The sequence below is a fragment of the Oncorhynchus mykiss genome, chromosome 12 (genome assembly GCF_013265735.2).
Source record: "Oncorhynchus mykiss isolate Arlee chromosome 12, USDA_OmykA_1.1, whole genome shotgun sequence".
NCBI classification, from domain to species: Eukaryota; Metazoa; Chordata; class Actinopteri; order Salmoniformes; family Salmonidae; genus Oncorhynchus; species Oncorhynchus mykiss.
In genome coordinates, this window is record NC_048576.1 from 37948162 (window position 1) to 37969904 (window position 21743).

At 43.1% G+C, this 21743-nt stretch overlaps 1 protein-coding gene across 2 annotated transcripts; it reads left to right on the plus strand.

Moving 5' to 3' along the window:
* The first annotated feature begins 605 nt into the window (after nucleotides 1–605).
* LOC110537552 (E3 ubiquitin-protein ligase CBL) lies at nucleotides 606–21701 on the plus strand. 2 transcript variants are annotated; one of them, XM_021623678.2, is made up of 15 exons: nucleotides 606–1244; nucleotides 2194–2441; nucleotides 3671–3817; nucleotides 3938–4094; nucleotides 10002–10123; nucleotides 11774–11911; nucleotides 12150–12237; nucleotides 12520–12651; nucleotides 12810–13046; nucleotides 13331–13447; nucleotides 13638–13924; nucleotides 18208–18363; nucleotides 18581–18708; nucleotides 19041–19235; nucleotides 19327–21701. In XM_021623678.2, exons 1-15 carry the CDS (start codon nucleotides 1101–1103, stop codon nucleotides 19656–19658), a joined length of 2628 nt encoding a protein of 875 aa, XP_021479353.2. In that variant the 5' UTR covers nucleotides 606–1100; the 3' UTR covers nucleotides 19659–21701. The 2 variants fall into 2 exon arrangements, with proteins under 2 accessions (XP_021479353.2, XP_036793403.1); XM_036937508.1 differs by having other exon boundaries at nucleotides 19041–19197; nucleotides 19327–19503.
* The last annotated feature ends 42 nt before the right edge of the window (nucleotides 21702–21743 follow it).

Here is a 21743-nt window from a genome sequence, read left to right on the forward strand (position 1 = left end):
CGAAAACCCATAAGTGATCGAAGAGTGTATCAATTCGTTGGTAGGCAAATGGAAGACAACCATTCACTCCTCGATTCCCTCCTTTAGGCAAGGAAGCACAAGTGTATCCTACCAGAGTCCTTCACTGAAAAGTTTTGAAATCTGCCACACCCCCTTTAAATCAACTATCGTTTTCTGGAATGAGAAAAGCATACAAACATTTAAAAACATTATGCTACGTATCCTTTCATGTATAAAATGTCTTGCAAATTCGTTTGTATCACTTTATACATTTATTTTGGGATTCCACCCAGTAAACGTAATTTGCCAGTCTCATTTCATAGGAGCGCATTTCAAGTCCACGTTCCCTCTCTCGTTTTTTCTTGATTACCTTTGACCTTTTTCAAAAGTAGGCCAGAGAGAGGACACCGGAGTTAATACTATCTTAATTGAGAAAATTAATGCTCCAGAACAGTAGATGGACACACAGTAGGTGGCGACATGCACATCTAACGTTTGTTTGCGACCTCCATAATACAATAGAAGAAGACTTAAAAAATATATATATATATATATATATATATATATATATATATATATATACTTTTTTTACGTTTGAAGCTACATTCCAAACCGGAAGTTACCCGATTTGCTCTACAGGCGGAAAAAACTGAAACATAGGAAGAAAACAGACAAATAGTAGCAAGCTAGCTACGCTCCTATTTAGCTAGAAGTCTGAAGAAATTAGGCAGTATACTTAGCTTGATATTATTATTATTTTTTAATCAATACGCTTTTGTATTTGCGTGTGCCCTGTGTTCATCCAAGCCTGTCCACAAATATAACAGACGGGTCACAAATTGAACAACCAGGCAGGAGGTTGAACTATGCAAACGCCTGTCTTTTCCGACGAAAGGAGAGGGCAGATGAAGACTTTAAATCAGCTAGCTAGCAAGCTTACCATCCATTAATTCGTCTTGTGATATTTGTGTGGTTATTACTGTCTTTATTCGAGAACAATAGAGATAGGCAACTACCGTGGTTACTAAATACGTGCCCAGAATTGTCATTCATTGACGGCCTCCAAGCCCCGGGGCTCTCCCCCGGCCGGCGACAGAAGCATGGCAGGAAATCCGAGGAGGGGCGCGGGTCTCATCGGCTTGATGAAGGACGCATTTCAGCCCAATCACCAGCCTCTCCAGCCTCCCCAACCTGCGGTGGTAGACAAGAAAATGGTGGAGAAATGCTGGAAACTTATGGATAAGGTAGGTAACAACCCATCTAATTTCCTCAGGTCTTATGTTAAGTCATTTTAATAGGTAGTGCAATTGTCCATTTAAATAGCCAGAATACTCAGAATATGAAATTCAAGCTTTGCAAATGTCCATAGTGTAGCAATAGCAAAACAATTGGACGGTGTACTTTTCATATGCGGTGAGCAATTACCACAAGACTGATCATGCTAAGGCACAACTATTTATTCTGCAAAAAGAAGGTAACATATTCAGACATTTTTTTTATTTATAAAATGGGCTCCAATACATTGTTCCCCAAATGGCCACAATTACAAATTATGCTGATTGGGCAATTTTGACTTAAGCAGAGTGTACAAGTTGTCTTTGGCAGGAAAACACTTATTCAGTTTCACAACAAAGTCTGTTTTCAAAGTCTGATGAACTAACCATCAGGTGGTTATTACACTCTTCCTCTTTTGCTCGCTCACTCCAGTTTGAATGAACACAAGCGTACCAGTTCTATGTGTCAAATGGCCTATTCAGATATTACAACAATACCAAGTAGGCCTAAAAGGTTTTTTTTTTTCACGTGTATTTTACATTTGACACAACTTGAAGAAATTATAGGCCTTCAAAATGGTCTGTTCCCTTTCCTACTGCTGGTGTGGTAAAAATATAAACTATATTTTCTACAAATCAAATTTTATTGGTTGGGTACACTTATTTTGCAGCTGTTATTACAGGTATAGTGAAGTGCTTATAAACAAAGTTGATAAGGACTACTTGGTGTACTTTCAAAAAGGACAGTTGAGACACTAGCAAGGTACTGGCTAGGCCTGGTTGGGTGAACCAGCTGAAATATAAACATCAACCAGACTGTAAATAAAAAATAAAAAAAAGTTTAATTTCACACAGATGCACGTTGGAGAAACACATCCAGGGTCCTCTGACCTCGTCTCATCCTCCCTTTCCCACGCAGGTGGTACGTCTCTGCCAGAACCCTAAGGTGGCCCTGAAGAACAGCCCCCCCTACATCCTGGACCTGCTGCCAGACACCTACCAGCACCTCCGCACCATCCTGTCCCGCTACGAGGGCAAGATGGAGATTCTCGGGGAGAACGAGTACTTCCGGGTGGTGATGGAGAACCTGACCAATAAGATCAAGCAGACCATGAGCTTGTTCAAGGAGGCAAAGGAGCGCATGTATGAGGAGAACTCTCAGCCCAGGTAAAATGTAGGAGGATATTGAGCCTGCTGGGTGCCAGTCTGTTTCTGCTTTTTGTTGTTCAGCTTTAAGGCTAGAACCACTTGAATAGTAGGCCTAGTTCCTATCAAAGGTTTCTTTTCTCGGTATCAAGGTGACTGGTATATCTTATTTTCAAAGAGTTTCTCAAGTGATTTTGACCACTTGCGGGGAGGTATAAGAGCATTTATGCATGTCTCAGCAGTGTTAACCTACTCTTGAGTGAAGCTTAAAAATAGGAACGCCCTAGTGGTAGATGCTGTGTGATCAGTGTTTTGAATTTCTTCCAAGAAACTACCCCACACCTCAATCCAATGTCCTATGAATAAAGTACATGTTGTGTTATTTTTAACGATTTATAACCATTTACACACAAAAAAAATACTAGAAAATGGGAATTGGACATTTTTCGTTATTTAGGTACAGCTAATGTTCTGTAAAGCTGAGTGATGCAAGAACCACTAGGCTAAATGATGACCAGATCTGTTTAGGGTATATTTCCTCTTTTAATCAAAAAGACACTACTAAGCTAAAACCCATCCTGTTTACTTTAGGTTTCAGTGAAGCATTCATAGAACTGTAATCTCATTCTAGTTCTGTGAAAGCAATGATGCTATCAGTGATTCTTCTTACTCACAAGTAGCACAAATGCATGAGCCATTATAGGAAATGGACGTGCTAGTACTTGTATACAACATGAAATAGTTTGGTCGGAAAAATAGTTTTTTTCTTAGGGTGAACATCTTAACAAGTATTCGGAGGAATGTAAAAAAATATATGTTTAGACCCTGTGTAAACTTTTGTGGTCTAAAGATAAACCCACCAGGCTGTATCCAGCATATACCACCACACAGATTACACTTCTAAGAACCTCATCACACTTTCTTACAACTGAATGGGTGAGCAAGTAAGATGAATGTAATTGAGTCAAACGCAATTGCTTCTCTATTGCACTTTCCCTTTGATCGCCTGTAGTGAATACTCCAGTTGGTATTGCATACCAGTCCCCACTCAAAGGTATTAGTTTAGTAGACTAATGTGAATTTAGTATCCAATCCTAAGCGGCTAGGCTTATACTACCTAGCCTAATTGTTTGACCAGGGGGTGCCAAAGTCAAGAGAATGCATTACCATTAGTCAACCTCAGGGATATATGAGGTTTGTTTGAGGACCTGATTTGCTAAGATGAGATATAAGATACCCTTTCTCCATAGGCGAAACCTGACCAAGCTGTCGCTGATATTCAGCCACATGCTGGCTGAGCTAAAAGCCATCTTTCCCAATGGCCTGTTCCAAGGAGACAACTTCCGCATCACCAAAGCTGACGCCGCTGAGTTCTGGAGAAGGTCTTTTGGTGATAAGTGAGTTTTTTTTTTGTGGCTCATCTATTATATAAAATGTCCTTCAAATTAAACGCTTAACCAAAACATGCCTGGGGATAAATACAACTTTTGTATCACTAAACGCTTTCCCCTCTGTAGGACCATTGTTCCATGGAGGACGTTCCGCCAGTCTCTTCATGAGTTCCACCCAATCAGCTCAGGCCTGGAAGCCATGGCTCTCAAGTCTACCATCGACCTCACCTGCAACGACTACATCTCTGTCTTCGAGTTTGACATCTTCACCAGGCTCTTCCAGGTAATGATTTGCATGCATTTGCATTTAAGTTTCTCCAACTCAAGTAATGATGGTGATGGATGCATTTGTATAACGCTTTTCCAGGTGCCTAAAACACTTTAGATTGAATGGGGGAAACTCAACTCATCCACGACCAAAATAGTTCCATTCCACCACCAATATATAGGGAATGTGCTTTCACTGCTCCCCATTCCTTTCCTGAATCACTCACTATCATATTACTTTGGGTGAGAGCATCTGCTAAAATAATACAAAGTGACTTACAGTAAGTGCATTCAGGACCACTTACTTTGACATGGTCACCGAGTCATTGATTTAATAATTAAGGTACCACCCTAAGCAACTTGCGTCTCTGCCATTGGACGTTTCCAAAAATAGATGTAGCAACTAAGGATTCTAGCTTTAAGCACAACGGCAACTTTATTACCTTCTACAGTCACAAAGTTGTTTTCTCTCTGGGGCGCCAAATCTATACAGAGCTCAACTGCTATGTAGAGTTCACTGTAGAAGTTAACAAAACTGTTGGAGGTGGCTAAGGAAAGGCCTGTGACACCACTGTGTGGGTGGTTAATTTCAACCATGGGTACTTTTTTTAGGCCATAAGGACATGTGAGTACAAAGGTAGAAATAGCTGCTGTATCATTATTTAGGGTGGGATGGTTAAAGTTCAGTCAGTACGTGTTCAGTATTCTGACTGTGCGTGGCCTTTACAGTAGTTCCCTCGACTGTGTGTGCACAGAGGCCACAAGTGTTTCCACAGCCTGACTCCCGGCAGACTGAAACCAAAATTACTTCCTCAAATTAGCCTTGAGAATTGAACTGGAGATGCTTATAAATGTTTAACCAATGTAGTGCAGCAGTGGTAACCAGCCAGTGGCCCTGGAGAGCTACTGGGTATGCTGGCTTTTGTTGCAGCCCACCACTAACGCATCAGCTTGAACATGATAATCAATTAATCATCAAGACATTGAGGGGATTTAGAGCTGGGCTGGAACAAAATCATGCACGCCCTGTAGCTCTCCAGACCATGGTTGGTGACCACAGTTATAGTAAATATCAGGTGAAGGACAAAATCAAATGCATTTATCAAGCTGTTTTTACATCATCAGATGTCATAAAGCGCTTATACAGAACCCAGCCTAAAACCCAAAAAGGCAAGCAATGCAGATGTAGAAGCACAGTAGCTAGGAAAAACTCCCTAGAAAGGCTGGAACCTAGGAAGAAACCAAGAGAGTAACCAGGCTCTGAGGCATGGCCAGTCATCTTCTGGCTGTGCCGGGTAGAGATTATAAGAGTACATGGCCACTAAGGCCAGATTATTCTTCAAGATGTTCAAAAGTTCATAGATGACCAGCAGGGTCAAATAATAATCAGTGGTTGTAGAGTACAACAGGTCAGCACTTCAGGAGTAAATGTCAGTTGGATTTTCATAGCTGAACATTCAGAGGTCAAGACAGCAGGTGCGGGAGGGAGAGGGTCCGGGACAAGATAGCTTGTCTGGTGAACAGATCAGGGTTTCATAGACACAGGCGAAACAGCATAAACTGGATCAGCAGCACGAACAGGTGGACTGGGGACGGGGGCAGACGGGAGTCATCCGGCCAGATGGTCCTAGGGCTCAGGTCCTTCAGGAGGGGAGAGAAATATGGGAAAATTAGAGAGAGCATACTTAAGTTCACACAGGACACCAGATAAGACAGGAGAATTTCACCAGATAGGACACTCTGACCCTAGCTCCCCGGCACATAGACTATTGCAGAATAGATACTCCGACGATACCCATGGACAGAGCCAACCAGGCAGCATATAACCCCACCCAATTTGCCAAAGCACAGCCCCCACACCACTAGTGGGAAATCAACAGACCAGGGCTGGTGGTCATGATATTTTGTCAGCCGATGATTGTCAAGCAAATAACTGCCGGTCTCATGGTAATTGACCTTTCATTTACATAAACACATTTAGCATCTCCTGGCTTCCAAGCATAGCCTACAAGTCACTGATGCAGGCCTTTGGACCATCTACTTTTTAAAGTCTAATAAATCCATGTAATATAGCCTTCACCATCACAATAAATCCATGATTTATTTTAAACAGGTCTAAAGAAACATGATATGAAGAAATGGCAGTCTATTTCAGAAGAACAGAATAGCATACTGAGTTGTCCTTATGTTAGGTCCTGATCTGGTTATGCCAAATGCCTGTGGGCTACACTAGTTCATTTAGCAGACAAGATTTGCTTAGAATTCCGTGGCATTATTTTATAGTATAAAGAATACAATTGAACATAGCTGAATAAAATAGAAAGGATATTTTCTCCAAATTATTTGAGGGAGTGCGCACATGCGCCTATTCTGTTATTTATGTAACTTTAGTTGTGATACAAATGTTGGGCTATAGGTTTAGATTTTTAATAGTTTCTAAAGCTGCATGATGTGACGCATGGTGATTTGAAAAAAATTGCATGAAAGGCATGAGCTCTACTTTTTGTTGTTGCGCAGGCTGTAAATACTTCATCACTCCCTCACTCACAATTTGACAAGCACTTGATAATGCCTCAAATTTTCCGGCTTCATCCCCTTTGTGTGGCCTTAATGCCCCCTAAAAAAATCTGTGCCTTTTGCAGCCAGTGCCCCTAGGCTCTATATATTAAATATAATTTGCTTCTCCCAGCTGCCTGCCGAAGCACCTCTCCATCACGTGATCGGGTCTTTCTCACAGGCTACAAGGGAAGACAGACACATCAGGGCGCGTCCTTATCTAATTCCCGAGGCGCATATTGAAGATATTGGAAGAACTGTCCACATTTACTTTTCGTCAGCCAACAAGATGATTAGGCCTAACGAACAGCAAAAGCATTAGCCTATATTAATCTACTATACCCCATAGTACAAAAGTTGATCTACTCTATTTTGTGCGAGAAATAAATATTCAAAATATTATCTGGGATGCAATAGATCCCAAATTAATACAACCACTAGCATCAAAAAAACTGTTTTAAGCAATGAGCCTGACGCAACCGATGACAAAGTTTATCAACATTTTAAGATAAACAATTAGGCTATTTCTTCACATTATAAGCACAGCAATGCTCACACGTCTGCTAACGTTCCATTAGCAGGAAAGTACCATTCTCAAAAGTGACCACAAATGCGAATAAGCATCTATTGCTTTTATTATAAAGGTGCATTTTTATGGTGAAACTCCAAACTTGTAACTCAAGCACTGCGTATGTATGCCATTTTTAGGTTCTACACCCTTTGTAAAACAGATTAATGTGCTTTATTTTAAGAAGTTATTTGGCCACTTTAGTTGTGATACAAACATTATCGAAACATATAGGCCTATGAGCTAGGCTACATGAGCTATAAGTTTAAAAAGTCTCAAAAAAATAATGCGCTGTTTGCTTTAAGCTGGGCATCATAATATATACAGTACAGTTGAAGTCGGAAGTTTACATACACTTAGGTTGGAGTCATTAAAACCCGTTTTTCAACCACTCCACAAATCTCTTGTTAACAAACTATAGTTTTTGCAAGTCAGTTAGGATATCTACTTTGTGTATGACACAAGTAATTTTACCAACAATTGTTTACAGACAGATTATTTAGCTTATAATTTCAGTGGGTCAGAAGTTGATTGTGCCATACACTAAGTTGACTGTGACTTGATGTAAACAGCTTGGAAAATTCCAGAAAATGAGGTCATGGCTTTAGAAGCCTTTTGATAGGCTAATTGACATAATTTTAGTCAATTGGAGGTGTACCTGTGGATGTATTTCAAGGCCTACCTTCAAACTCAGTGCCTCTTTGCTTGACATCGTGGGAAAATCAGCCAAGACCCCAGACAAAAAATTGTAGACCTCCACATGTCTGGTTCATCCTTAGGAGCAATTTCCAAATGCCTGAAGGTACCACGTTCATCTGGACAAACAATAGTACGCAAGTATAAACACCATGGGACCATGCAGCTATCATACCGCCCAGAAAGGAGACACGTTCTGTCTGATAGAGATAAACGTACTTTGGTGTGAAAAGTGAAAATCAATCCCAGTACAACAGCAAAGGAACATGTGAATATGCTGGAGGAAACAGGTCCAAAATATCTATATCCACAGTAAAACGAGTCCTCTATCGACATAACCTGAAAGTCTACTCAGCAAGAAAGAAGCCACTGCTCCAAACCGCCATAAAAAAAAGCCACAGTACGGTTTGCAACTGCACGTAGGGACAAAGATCGTACTTATTGGAGAAATGTCCTCTGGTCTGATGAATCAAAAATAGAACTGTTTGGCCATAATGACCATTGTTATGTTTGGAGGAAAAAGGGGGAAGCTTGCAAGCTGATGAACACCATCTCACCTGTGAAGCACAGGGATGGCAGCATCATGTTGTGGGGGTGCTTTGTGGATATTATGTGGATATTTTGAAGCAACATCTCAAGACATCAGTCAGGAAGTTAAAGCTTGGTCGCAAATGGGACTTCCAAATGAACAATGACCCCAAGCATACTTCCAAAGTTGTGGCAAAATGGCTTAAGGACAACAAAGTCAGTGTTGGGAATCACAAATCCCTGACCTCAATCTCATAGAAAATTTGTGGGCAGAACTGAAAAAGTGTGTTCGAGCAAGGAGGCCTACAATCCTGACTCGGTTACACCAGCTCTGTCAGGAGGAATGGGACAACATTCACCCAACTTATTGTGGGAAGCTTGTGGAAGGCTACCTGAAACGCTTGACCGATGTTAAACGATTTAAAGGCAAAACTTCTGACCCACTGGGAATGTGATGAAAGAAATGAAAGCTGAAATAAATCATTCTCTCTACTATTATTCTGACATTTCACATTCTTAAAATATGGTGGTGATCCTAGCTCACCTAAGACAGGGAATTTTTACTAGGATTAAATGTCAGGACTTGTGAAACTGAGTTTAAATGTATTTGGCTAAGGTGTATGTAAACTTCCGACTTCAACTGTAATTCACAAGTGATAGGCTATTGTCACCCATCAGACTTTTTTTTTGTATTAATCTGGTATTTTCTAAATAATACGTGTTGAATTTGTTTTGATTTAGAATGGACCATTATCATGCGCTGTCTCGAAACGGGCAGCTGGAAAAATATCTGTCACCTATCCACTTAAATAGCGAATGGAGGATGCTTTTCACGTGGTTAATTTTAATGCCAGTCAGGTAGGCTAAACTCCTGTTGTAAAGAGAAGCAATGTGCTTAATATTAGGAAAGCTGAGAAATATATATATATATATATATATATAGTAGGCCTAGCCTATAGAAAGCTGATGGGATCCTCCTCTTTTTAATAGAGGCCATCACTCTGTTCTCAAGCAATTGCAAAGCATATAGAAATGTTGCGCAACATGAGCTCATGGGCTCTCATCAAGTGTTTGATTAGATTTTTGATTACATTTGTATTGATGTCAGAGTGATTAGAGGGACAATGGAATGCTGAGTACCAGGCAGTTAACAAGTTTGGTAGGCTACTAATGACCATCAGAGCTTGGAGAAGCCTAAATACCGTGACTAAACGGTCACGTGGAATTTGAATGTCATGACTCGTGACAGGTCACTGTAACAGGCCTACCACCAACTTACTACCCACAAAGATCTCCTCCACCACACAAGCCTGAGGGGGCGCAAAGCCGCACAGGAAGATCACTTCAGTGACTCAACCCACTCAAGTCGAGAATTGCAAAAAAAAGCCTGCCATGACGTGATGCTGCTCTCCTAGGGACATTATGGGAGAGCACTAGTAAGCCAGTGACTTATTCCCCATAATCGGGTCAGAGGCATTGAATCCCAGTGGGAACACAAGTGTTTTTTTTATTATCAACTAGGATTATGATTTGTTGTCAATGTTTTGACCGTGGTTTGTGTGTTGTATTGTGCAGCCGTGGTCATCTCTCCTGAGAAACTGGAACAGTCTGGCTGTCACACACTCCGGGTACATGGCCTTCCTCACCTACGACGAGGTCAAGGCCCGGCTTCAGAGGTTCATCCACAAGCCTGGCAGGTGAGACACACACACACACAAATACACATGACATACACACACTTCCATGCACTTCCATACACACTAACACACAAACAGTGAGGCACACAGACCATCCAAATACACTCACAACTCCCCTTATTGACCACACACACCGCACTGAAGGTTGATCTCAAATCCAATTTTATTGGTCACTTACACATGTTTAGCAGATGTTATTGCAGGTGTAGCGAAATGCTTGTGTTTATAGCTCCAGCAGTGCAGTTATATCTAACAAGTAAAATCTAACAATTTCACAGCAATACACAAACTACACACAAATCTAAAGGAATGGAATTAAGAATATATACACTACCGTTCAAAAGTTTGGGGTCACTTAGAAATGTCCTTGTTTTTTGTCCATTAAAATAACATAAAATTGATCAGAATTACAGTGTAGACATTGTTAATGTTGTAAATTACTATTGTAGCTGGAAACGGCTGATTAAAAAAAAAATATATATATATATATATGCTATTCAATGCTAATAATTGCCAAGAAACTGAAGATCTCATACATAGCTGTGTACTACTCCCTTCACAGAACAGTGCAAACTGGCTCTAACCAGAATAGAAAGAGGAGTGGGAGGCCCCGGTGCACAACTGAGCAAGAGGACAAGTACATTAGTGTCTAGTTTGAGAAACAGACTCCTCACAAGTCCTCAATTGGCAGCTTCATTAAATAGTACCCGTTGTATCAGTTGTGCACCTGGGCCTCACACTCCTTTTTCTATTCTGGTTAGAGACAATTTGCACTGTTCTGTGAAGGGAGTAGTACACAGCATTGTATGAGATCTTCACTTTCTTGGCAATTTCTTGCATGGAATAGCCTTCATTTCTCAGATCTAGAATAGACTGAGGAGTTTCAGGAGAAAGTTCTTTGTTTCTGGCCATTTTGAGCCTGTAATCGAACCCACAAATGCTGATGCTCCAGATACTCAACTAGTCTAAAGGCCCGTTTTATTGCTTCTTTAATCAGAACAACAGTTTTCAGCTGTTTTAACATAATTGCAAAAGGTTTTATAATGATCAATTAGTCTTTTAAAATTATAAACTTGGATTACCTAACACAAAGTGCCATTGGAACACAGGAATGATGGTTGCTGATAATGGGCCTATGTAGACGTTTCCAGCTGCAATAGTCATTTACAACATTAACAATGTCTACACTGTATTTCTGATCAATTTGATGTTAGGCCATTAAGTGGCCCCAAACTTTTGAACGGTAGTGTAAATATTTGGATGAGCAATGTCAGAGCGGCGTAGACTAAGATTCAGTAGAATAGAATACAGTATATACATATGAGATGAGTAATGCAGAATATGTGAACATTATTAAAGTGACTAGTGTTCCATTATTAAAGTGGCCAGTGATTTCAAGTCTTTGTATATAGGGCAGCAGCCTCTAATGTGCTAGTGATGGCTATTTAACAGTCTGATGGCCTTGAGATAGAAGCTGTTTTTCAGTCTCTCGGTCCCAGCTTTGAGGCAGCTGTACTGACCTCGCCTTCTGGATCTACCGTTCGTCTGCCGTTCATTCGGCGTGCTGTATTTCAGGGATCATTCTACATGTACAACCGGTTTGCAAATTACGACAGGCCCTCACACACCACACATCTCCCTCTGTCCCAGCTATATCTTTAGACTGAGCTGCACTCGGCTGGGCCAGTGGGCCATTGGCTACGTCACTGCAGATGGGAACATTCTGCAGACTATCCCCCACAACAAGCCACTCTTCCAGGCCCTCATTGACGGATACAGGGAGGGATTGTGAGTACCATGACATAGCCAAGATGAAAGAATGACCAACTACTACCTTCTCTGGTTCAGTGAAGGCGTTTGCTGAATCTGTTATGAAGTTTCCTCTGAAAGTGGTTGAAATCAGTTTCTAAGACTATAAACTAAAGTCACCACAGACTTGCACATTAGTTGAAATAACAGGAAATCATACAGCCTGTGGCTTCAACTGGCCATTGAAATGTTTTGGCTTGTTGCTCTCTCTGTCCAGCTACCTGTTCCCAGATGGCCGGACCCAGAACCCAGACCTCACAGGCCTGTGTGAGCCCTCCCCACAGGACCACATCAAAGTCACACAGGTCAGACACTCACGTCCACAAAGTACAGTTTGTAATTCAGACTTCAGATTCACTTGTGTGACTCAAAAGTTTGCTTACTGTAATTTTCCATAGCTTACAACGCCCTAAACGTACGTTTGTGTACTTATTCCGATTTATGTCCGTCTTTCTCAAGTCAGAATGCTGTCTGTATAGATGGCTGTTTCCTAAAATCAGAAAAGGAAATATTTGTTCAATTGTAGTATGCATGCGCTGAGATATTCTGACATTTCTGTTGTCTCCTTTCTCTTCTCTGTTTTACAGGAGCAGTACGAGCTCTACTGTGAGATGGGCTCCACATTCCAGCTGTGTAAGATCTGTGCCGAGAATGACAAGGACGTGAAGATCGAGCCCTGTAGCCACCTCATGTGCACCTCCTGTCTCACTGCCTGGCAGGTTGGTCCCAGAGTTGCTTCACCCTGAAGGAGTGTCTGTTTCACTCACGTATTTTATACATTTGATCTGGATTTACTCTATTTTGGTCCTGTACTGTTACTCTCCCCTCTTCCTCTCCTTTATTTTTTAATTAATTTAAAAAAAAAATCTGTCTTTAGGAGTCGGAGGGGCAGGGCTGTCCATTCTGCCGCTGTGAGATTAAAGGCACAGAGCCCATCGTGGTGGACCCCTTCCGCCCCAAGAACAACGGCAGCGGGGCCTCCTTCGCCAGCTTCCAGGGACCCTACGGGGCGGATGGAGGGGGCTCCCTGTCAGTCTCCCCGAGCAACGATGAGGACGATGACGAGCGCCTGGAGGACCCCCACCTCAACATGAGCAGGCTGGCCTGCACCAAGGCAAAACTTCCTCACCCCCAGCCACCATCTGGAATCAGTCAGACTTTGTCATGTTCTCTCTCTTTCTCCTACACACACCATCTCACAACATAATTGTTTCCTTATGTGCTCAATGTGAAAAGGCAATCTATAAAAGACTTGGTTGTTTTCAGAATTCGCCAATCAGATACACCACCCAGTAAATCAACAACAACAACAACAACAACAAAAACAGCTCCTCTATAAGTTGTAGAAACAGTCTGACCTCTCTAGTTTGTTTTAATGTCTCCCCTGTGTGTTTTCAGGTAGAGCGTCCACCCTCCCCTGTGACGCCACTGCCCCCCGTGCCCCCCCGGCTGGACCTGGTGCCGCAGAGGCCTCCCAGCTCCCCAGGGGCCCTGGGCCAAGGAGCCACACCCAAGGCAAGTGGAGGACCTAATCCATCAATCACTTAATCAAATTCAAGTTTTCTTATGTATATAATGGTGTGAACATGCATGTCATGTGACATTTATATTTAACTAATTTAGCAGACACTCTAATCCAGAACGACTTCAAATTAATTTCCAATTATAAATTGCATTCAGTCATATTAATGTGTGCTCTCCCCAGATTGCAGCCCTCCACAGAGACAAACCTTTGCCTCTCCCTCCTGCCCTGCGAGAGTTACCCCCACCTCCCCCACCCGAGCGTCCCTCTCCCCTTGGACCCACAGAGGGCCGGCTCCAAAGGAGACCCCTGCCATGCACCCCTCCGGAGCCCAACTGGGCCTCCAACTACATGGTTCCCCGGCCTGTTGCCAAGGCCCTGCCACAGACCAACGGGCCCAGTGACAGTGACTGCATCCCCAGAGCAAAGCCACTGGCAGCGACCAACGCTATCTACTCCTTGGCAATCAGGTATGGCATTTGTATAGATATGGATCAAATATGTGTGGATGTAATGTAGATGCTAAATTTTGATTAGTCGCTCAGGTGCCAGGAAAACATTCCCCACACCAGTACACCACCAGGCAGGATGGGGCTATGGACTCATGCTGCTTACGCCAAATCCTGACTCTGCCATCAGCATGATGGAACATGAACCAGGATTTGTCGGACCAGGAATTATTTTCCAGTCCTTGGTTTTTTTGGCCCTTTTTTCTCCCCAATTTCGTGCTATCCAATTGGTAGTTAGTCTTGTCTCATCGCTGCAGCTCCCGTACGGACTCGGGAGAGGTTGAGAGCCATGTGTCCTCCAAAACTCGACCCAACCAAGCCGCACTGCTTCTTGACACAAGGCCCACTTAACCTGGAAGCCAGCCGCGCCAATGTGTCGGCGGAAACACCATACACCTGGTGATCGTGTCAGCGTGCACTGCGGCCGGCCCGCCACAGGAGTCGCTAGTGCGGGATGGGACAAGGAAATCCCTCCCGGCCAAACCCTCCACTAACATCGACGACGATGGGCCAATTGTGTGCCGCCCCATGGGTCTCCCGGTCGCAGCCGGCTTCGACAGAGCCTGTACTCAAACCCAGAATCTCTAGTGGTACTGCGCCACTCGGGAGGCCTCACTGATGCCGGGTCTTCTTGTTTTTAGCTGACAGGAGTGGAACTCGGTGTGGTCGTCTGCTGCAATAGCCCATCCAAGACAAAGATCGATGAGTTGTGCGTTCTGAGATGCCGTTCTACACACCACTGTTATACTGCGCCATTATTGGTCGGTTTGTGACACGCATGTTAGCTTGCATGGTTCTTGTCATTCTCTTTCAACCTCTCATCAATGGTGCGGTGTTGCAATCTACTGAAAAGATAGCCTGCAGAGTTCTGTCCTACTATCCAGGTCTGTACCCAAACAATTTGAACTTCTACTTTTAAAAATCCACCTCTCTAAAAACAAGGATCTCACCGTTGCCGCCTGCTTATAGACCACCCTCTGCCCCCAGCTGTGCTCTGGACACCATATGTGAACTGATTGCCCCCCATCTATATTCAGAGCTCGTGCTGCTAGGCGACCTAAACTGGAACATGCTTAACACCCCAGCAATCCTACAATCTAAGCTTGATGCCCTCAATCTCACACAAATTATCAATGAACCTACCAGGTACCTCCCCAAAGCCTTAAACATGGGCACCCTCATAGATATCATCCTAACCAACTAGCCCTCTAAACACACCTCTGCTGTCTTCAACCAAGATCTCAGCGATCACTGCCTCATTGCCTGCATCCGTAATGGGTCAGCGGTCAAACAACCTCCACTCATCACTGTCAAACGCTCCCTGAAACACTTCAGCGAGCAGGACTTTCTAATCGACCTGGCCGGGGTATCCTGGAAGGATATTGATCTCATCCCGTCAGTAGAGGATGCCTGTTTTTTTTTTTTTTAAATGCCTTCCTAACCATCTTAAATAAGCATGCCCCATTCAAGCAATTTAGAACCAGGAACAGATATAGCCCTTGGTTCTCCCCAGACCTGACTGCCCTTAACCAACACAAAAACATCCTATGGCATTCTGCATTAGCATCGAACAGCCCCCGTGATATGCAGCTGTTCGGGGAAGCTAGAAACCATTATACACAGGCAGTTAGAAAAGCCAAGGCTAGCTTTTTCAAGCAGAAATTTGCTTCCTGCAACACTAACTCAAAAAAGTTCTGGGACACTGTAAAGTCCATGGAGAATAAGAACACCTCCTCCCAGCTGCCCACTGCACTGAAGATAGGAAACACTGTCACCACTGATAAATCCACTATAATTGAGAATTTCAATAAGCATTTTTCTACGGCTGGCCATGCTTTCCACCTGGCTACTCCTACCCCGGTCAACAGCACTGCACCCCCCACAGCAACTCGCCCAAGCCTTCCCCATTTCTCCTTCTCCCAAATCCAGTCAGCTGATGTTCTGAAAGAGCTGCAAAATCTGGACCCCTACAAATCAGCCGGGTTAGACAATCTGAACCCTTTCTTTCTAAAATTATCTGCCGAAATTGTTGCCACCCCTATTACTAGCCTGTTCAACCTCTCTTTCGTGTCGTCTGAGATTCCCAAAGATTGGAAAGCAGCTGCGGTCATCCCCCTCTTCAAAGGGGGGGACACTCTTTACCCAAACTGCTACAGACCTATATCTATCCTATCCTGCCTTTCTAAGGTCTTCGAAAGCCAAGTCAACAAACAGATTACCGACCATTTTGAATCTCGCCATACCTTCTCTGCTATGCTATCTGGTTTCAGAGCTGGTCATGGGTGCACCTCAGCCACGCACAAGGTCCTAAACGATATCTTAACCGCCATCGATAAGAAACATTACTGTGCAGCCGTATTCATTGATCTGGCCAAGGCTTTCAACTCTGTCAATCACCACATCCTCATCGGCAGACTCGACAGCCTTGGTTTCTCGCCTAGTTCACCAACTACTTCTCTGATAGAGTTCAGTGTGTCAAATCGGAGGGTCTGCTGTCCGGACCTCTGGCAGTCTCTATGGGGGTGCCACAGGGTTCAATTCTTGGACCGACTCTCTTCTCTGTATACATCAATGATGTCGCTCTTGCTGCTGGTGAGTCTCTGATCCACCTCTACGCAGACGACACCATTCTGTATACTTCTGGCCCTTCTTTGGACACTGTGTTAACAACCCTCCAGGCAAGCTTCAATGCCATACAACTCTCCTTCCGTGGCCTCCAATTGCTCTTAAATACAAGTAAAACTAAATGCATGCTCTTCAACCGATTGCTGCCTGCACCTGCCCGCCTGTCCAACATCACTACTCTGGACGGCTGTGACTTAGAATACGTGGACAACTACAAATACCTAGGTGTCTGGTTAGACTATAAACTCTCCTTCCAGACCCACATCAAACATCTCCAATCCAAAGTTACATCTAGAATTGGCTTCCTATTTCGCAACAAAGCATCCTTCACTCATGCTGCCAAACATACCCTTGTAAAACTGACCATCCTACCAATCCTCGACTTCGGCGATGTCATTTACAAAATAGCCTCCAATACCCTACTCAACAAATTGGATGCAGTCTATCACAGTGCAATCCGTTTTGTCACCAAAGCCCCATATATTACCCACCATTGCGACCTGTACGCTCTCGTTGGCTGGCCCTCGCTTCATACTTGTCGACCAAACCCACTGGCTCCATGTCATCTACAAGACCCTGCTAGGTAAACTCCCCCCTTATCTCAGCTCGCTGGTCACCATAGCATCACCCACCTGTAGCACACGCTCCAGCAGGTATATCTTTCTGGTCACCCCCAAAACCAATTCTTTCTTTGGCCGCCTCTCCTTCCAGTTCTCTGCTGCCAATGACTGGAACGAACTACAAAAATCTCTGAAACTGGAAACACTTATCTCCCTCACTAGCTTTAAGCACCAACTGTCAGAGCAGCTCACAGATTACTGCACCTGTACATAGCCCACCTATAATTTAGCACAAAAACAACTACCTCTTTCCCTACTGTATTTATTTTATTTATTTATTTATTTTGCTCCTTTGCACCCCATTATATTTATCTCTACTTTGCACATTCTTCCATTGCAAATCTACCATTCCAGTGTTTTACTTGCTATATTGTATTTACTTTGCCACCTTGGCCTTTTTTTGCCTTTACCTCCCTTCTCACCTCATTTGCTCACATCGTATATAGACTTGTTTATACTGTATTATTGACTGTATGTTTGTTTTACTCCATGTGTAACTCTGTGTCGTTGTATGTGTCGAACTGCTTTGCTGTATCTTGGCCAGGTCGCAATTGTAAATGAGAACTTGTTCTCAACTTGCCTACCTGGTTCAATAAAGGTGAAATAAAAATAAATAAAAATCTGTTTTCACCCACAGGATTGTCGCTGACTGGATGTTTTTTGTTTGTTGCAACATTCTCGGTAAACCCTAGACACTGTCGTGCGTGAAAATCCGTTTCTGAGATACTGGAACCTGCGCGCCTGGCACTAAGTAGTCGCTTAAGTCACTTGTTTTGCACATTCTAACGTTGTCGAACAGTAACTGTATGCCTTGATGCCTGTCTGCCTGCTTTATATAGCAAGCCACGGCCACGTGACTCACTGTCTGTAGGAGCAAACCATTTTTGTGAACCGGGTGGCTATATTCCTTGTTTGTGTCTCATGGTATGATTGATCAGGAATTCAAGTGCGTCATATGTATTACCTGCCTCAGTGTCTGACTGTGTGTCTGTCTGTTAGGACACCTCAACGGGTGTCTACTGGTGAGAAGTCTTCTGGGAGTGACGAGGAGAACGAATACATGAGCCCCACCTCTCTCCCTTCAGGAGGACCCTCCTGGGCCATGGCGGGGGCTGTCGTGCCACCACCGCCCCAAACCACTGACCACGACTCACGGTGAGCACTCAAGACTGTCACTACGAGGTGGCCCAGTGGATTATGATTGTACCATCCTAGAAATATGTATGTATTTCCTGAATGGTTTAAATCTTTAAAATCAGTACAGGGTCATGACTACTGTTTTTCTGATGCCCCTCCCTCTGCCCGCCATCTCTCCCTCTCTGTTTATCCATCCCTGCCTCTTTTTCTCTCTCTCACCTTCCTTCTCTCCTAGAACTGTGGTGTGTGATGTGGACTGTGAGGACCCTCAGGTGTATGAGTCCATGTGTAACATCAAGGCCCAGGCTAGTGCTGCAGAGCCTCTGCCCGCCCTGTCCCTGCCACAGCAGCCCCCAGAGTCCGGTACATAGAGATGAATTAAGGATCTCTTTTCTCACCTTTCTGATTGCACATCAAGTTACATAAGTCATGCCTTTGTACAATCAGAAATCCATCATCTAACTTGGGCTTGAATCACAAAAAAAACTTTTGCTATACCTGCCCAGAAACCTACTATCGCAATGAATGTGGCCACGATTGGATAACAGTTCATTTTGATCCCCACCATTGATCAGGTTATCTGTTAAGCCAGTTATCATGCATCTCAGCACATAGAAAATGTATATTCTGTATTTGGGGTATTAAAATCACTTAATCTTTTTTTTTATCCCTTGAATTCTCTGGTTTCCATCCAGACTACCTCATTCCGCCCCCTGCGGTTCCCCTGCACCTCGCAGTAGAGGAGATTGAGGCAAAGGATGTGTATGATTATGACTACCCCCGACCCCAGGCTCCCCCGACCCCCGCCAGGCGCACCCTCTCTGATGTCACCGGCACCTCGGCTGCCTTCAGGTGCCTCTCCATGGACAGCCTGTCTACCATGGATCCCTGTATGTAGCTTAGCATTAGTGTTTTCAATCCTTTCACTCTCTTGCTATAACAGAGTTATAGTTATCAAACACCATCTCTCTCCTCTCTCAGCTATGTTTGCACCAGGTCAGGACCCCGAGCGCCCTCCTAAGCCCCTCCCCCGCCGGGTCAACTCAGACCGGCAGCCCCGCCCTCTCACCCCAGAGGCCCTGTCCGCCGCTGTCAATCCATCAGCGGGCTCCAGAGGAGCATCCGGAGGGCCCTCTCCAGTTCCTGGTGCGGAGCTACCCATCAACGGGGAGATAGAGCGTCTGATGAGCCAGGGCTATTCGTTCCAGGACATCCAGAAGGCCCTGATGATCGCCCAGAACAACCTGGAGACGGCCAAGAACATCCTGCGCGAGTTTGTTTCCATCCCCTCCACGGCGCACATCCTCACGTAGCAGCTGCAACACCACACCCTATATCCTTTACCCTCTGTGCCATAATGGATAGCATTTTTGCTGCGCTAGTTGTGACAGGTCTGGAAGCGCTGTATATTGTAAGGGGAGGGCTCACCTTGGTCCCATGCACAGGCATCTAGTGAATCTAAAGAGAGAGGGAGAATGCGTCATGTGGCCTGTGTACAGCCAAGCCTTTGAACCTCGCATGGTCGTTTGCGCTTGCCTCCAGTCTTATTGTGTGGATCTAAGCATTTCCTTGTTTCTGGGTACAGCGTAGAGTAAGCCTAACTTTACACTGTGTTCTTAAGCTGCAATGTCTCGCAAGGAGTAGTTTGAGACTTATTGTGCAGCAGCAGTAACTGTCGTCGGGGCGTACTTGACTTACGATTCCCCTCGTACATACATTTTGTAGCTAAATACGTCAGGTGGAGACTAAAGCGTTTAATTCTGTGGTTTGTGCTAAAGCTAACGAATGTGAATCTTGAAGTTGCATTGCAGTATTACAGGGCTCCATGTCATACATTTCACTGTATTGTAGTAAATGAAGTAATGATTTTTTTAAAGTAAGAATATCTCCAAATTGCTTTAGTTCCTGGTTTATTGATGGTCTTATAATATATAACAGTCTGATGTGTACGTAATCTTGGAATGTACAGTAAATGTACAGTAATGTACAATGTAGTGCTAACATTGACGGATGAACATTTAACATTTATCATATTTGTAATTATTTTTTCTAATTGTTTTAATACCACCAGTGGTAGTGGTTTCATGGTTAAGCCTTATTGTTCATTCTGTGAATAGCTTGTATATTTTAAAGTGACAGTATCCTTTTTTTAATGTCATACTTAAAATTAAGGGAGTATATGTGCCCATCAGAATTTTCCTAGCCTAATCTGTATTTTTTTCATATCCATACTATTAACATTTCCAGACAATAGCATATTGATTGGGCAGAGAAGACAGTGATCCAAGTCATATACAGTTATATATATATATATATATATATATATTACACTCCTTGATATTTAGTGCAATGAAGTACTTAATTGGCACTACCTCATAGACTTGATTTGCTGCCGCCTCTTGTACAACGTTCTTGTTACGTTACAAACAGACCATGACCCCATCGTAAGGTGTCAAAACAAAAATGTAACTTTGTTAATGCGTTTTCTTTGTACCTACCTTGATTAGCAGTCTTTTTTCCCCCAGGGACGTGGCTTCGACAGATTATTGAGAATCTGTTCATATATTAATAATGACATTTCTTTCCTTTGAATTTGAAACCCGGTTGGACAGAGGGAGTTTTTGTCATTGTCCTCTTGACTCAGGTACACAACAGAAACTGAACAATGTGTAGTGATATGCCAAGGTTGTATGGGGACTCACACTCCAGAAATGTTAGTTGTAAATGTGTTGGATTTAAAGCCAAAAGCATTGAAAATACAGGTTTAAATCGCATATTAGTAGTAGATACTTGTACGGTCATTGTAAAGAATGGCCATGATATTTCTGCATCGGTTTGTTTCTCTTGATCTCAATACCGTTTTAACTTCTTTTAAATTGTGATGTACGTTGACTGCAATTCCTTGATCATGAACTTAAGTGCCACTCCTTGTAAAATGATTTGTGAAAATTGACTTGAAATTGTTCAAAGTAGTGCTTTGTAAGTCCTCTGTTTTCCACTGTCACTCATATGTAGACTCACCACAAGAGGGCACTCTGTCATAAGATATTGCTGTGGTCTCTGACTCCACATGCAGTGCTCAATAGTTGCAGAATTTACTGGTATAGTGTAATACAGTTGGTACTTTGTCATTCGATCTAAGATCCAATGTGAAAATGTATGTATGGTATAACTCATTGTTCACCTAACCGTTACATACGGAGAGAAATAGCTTTTTTCTTTGCCTTGTTATTGCATGTGTAGATAAAATATTGTATTTATTGATTTTAATATACTCCGCATTCATTATGTTGCCATGTGTTCATGCCTCAGCCATTAAATATTTTAAAATAAACCATATTTTCTTTACAATTTGATGATTGGTATATTTTATTGAAAAATATTTAAATAATATTGTT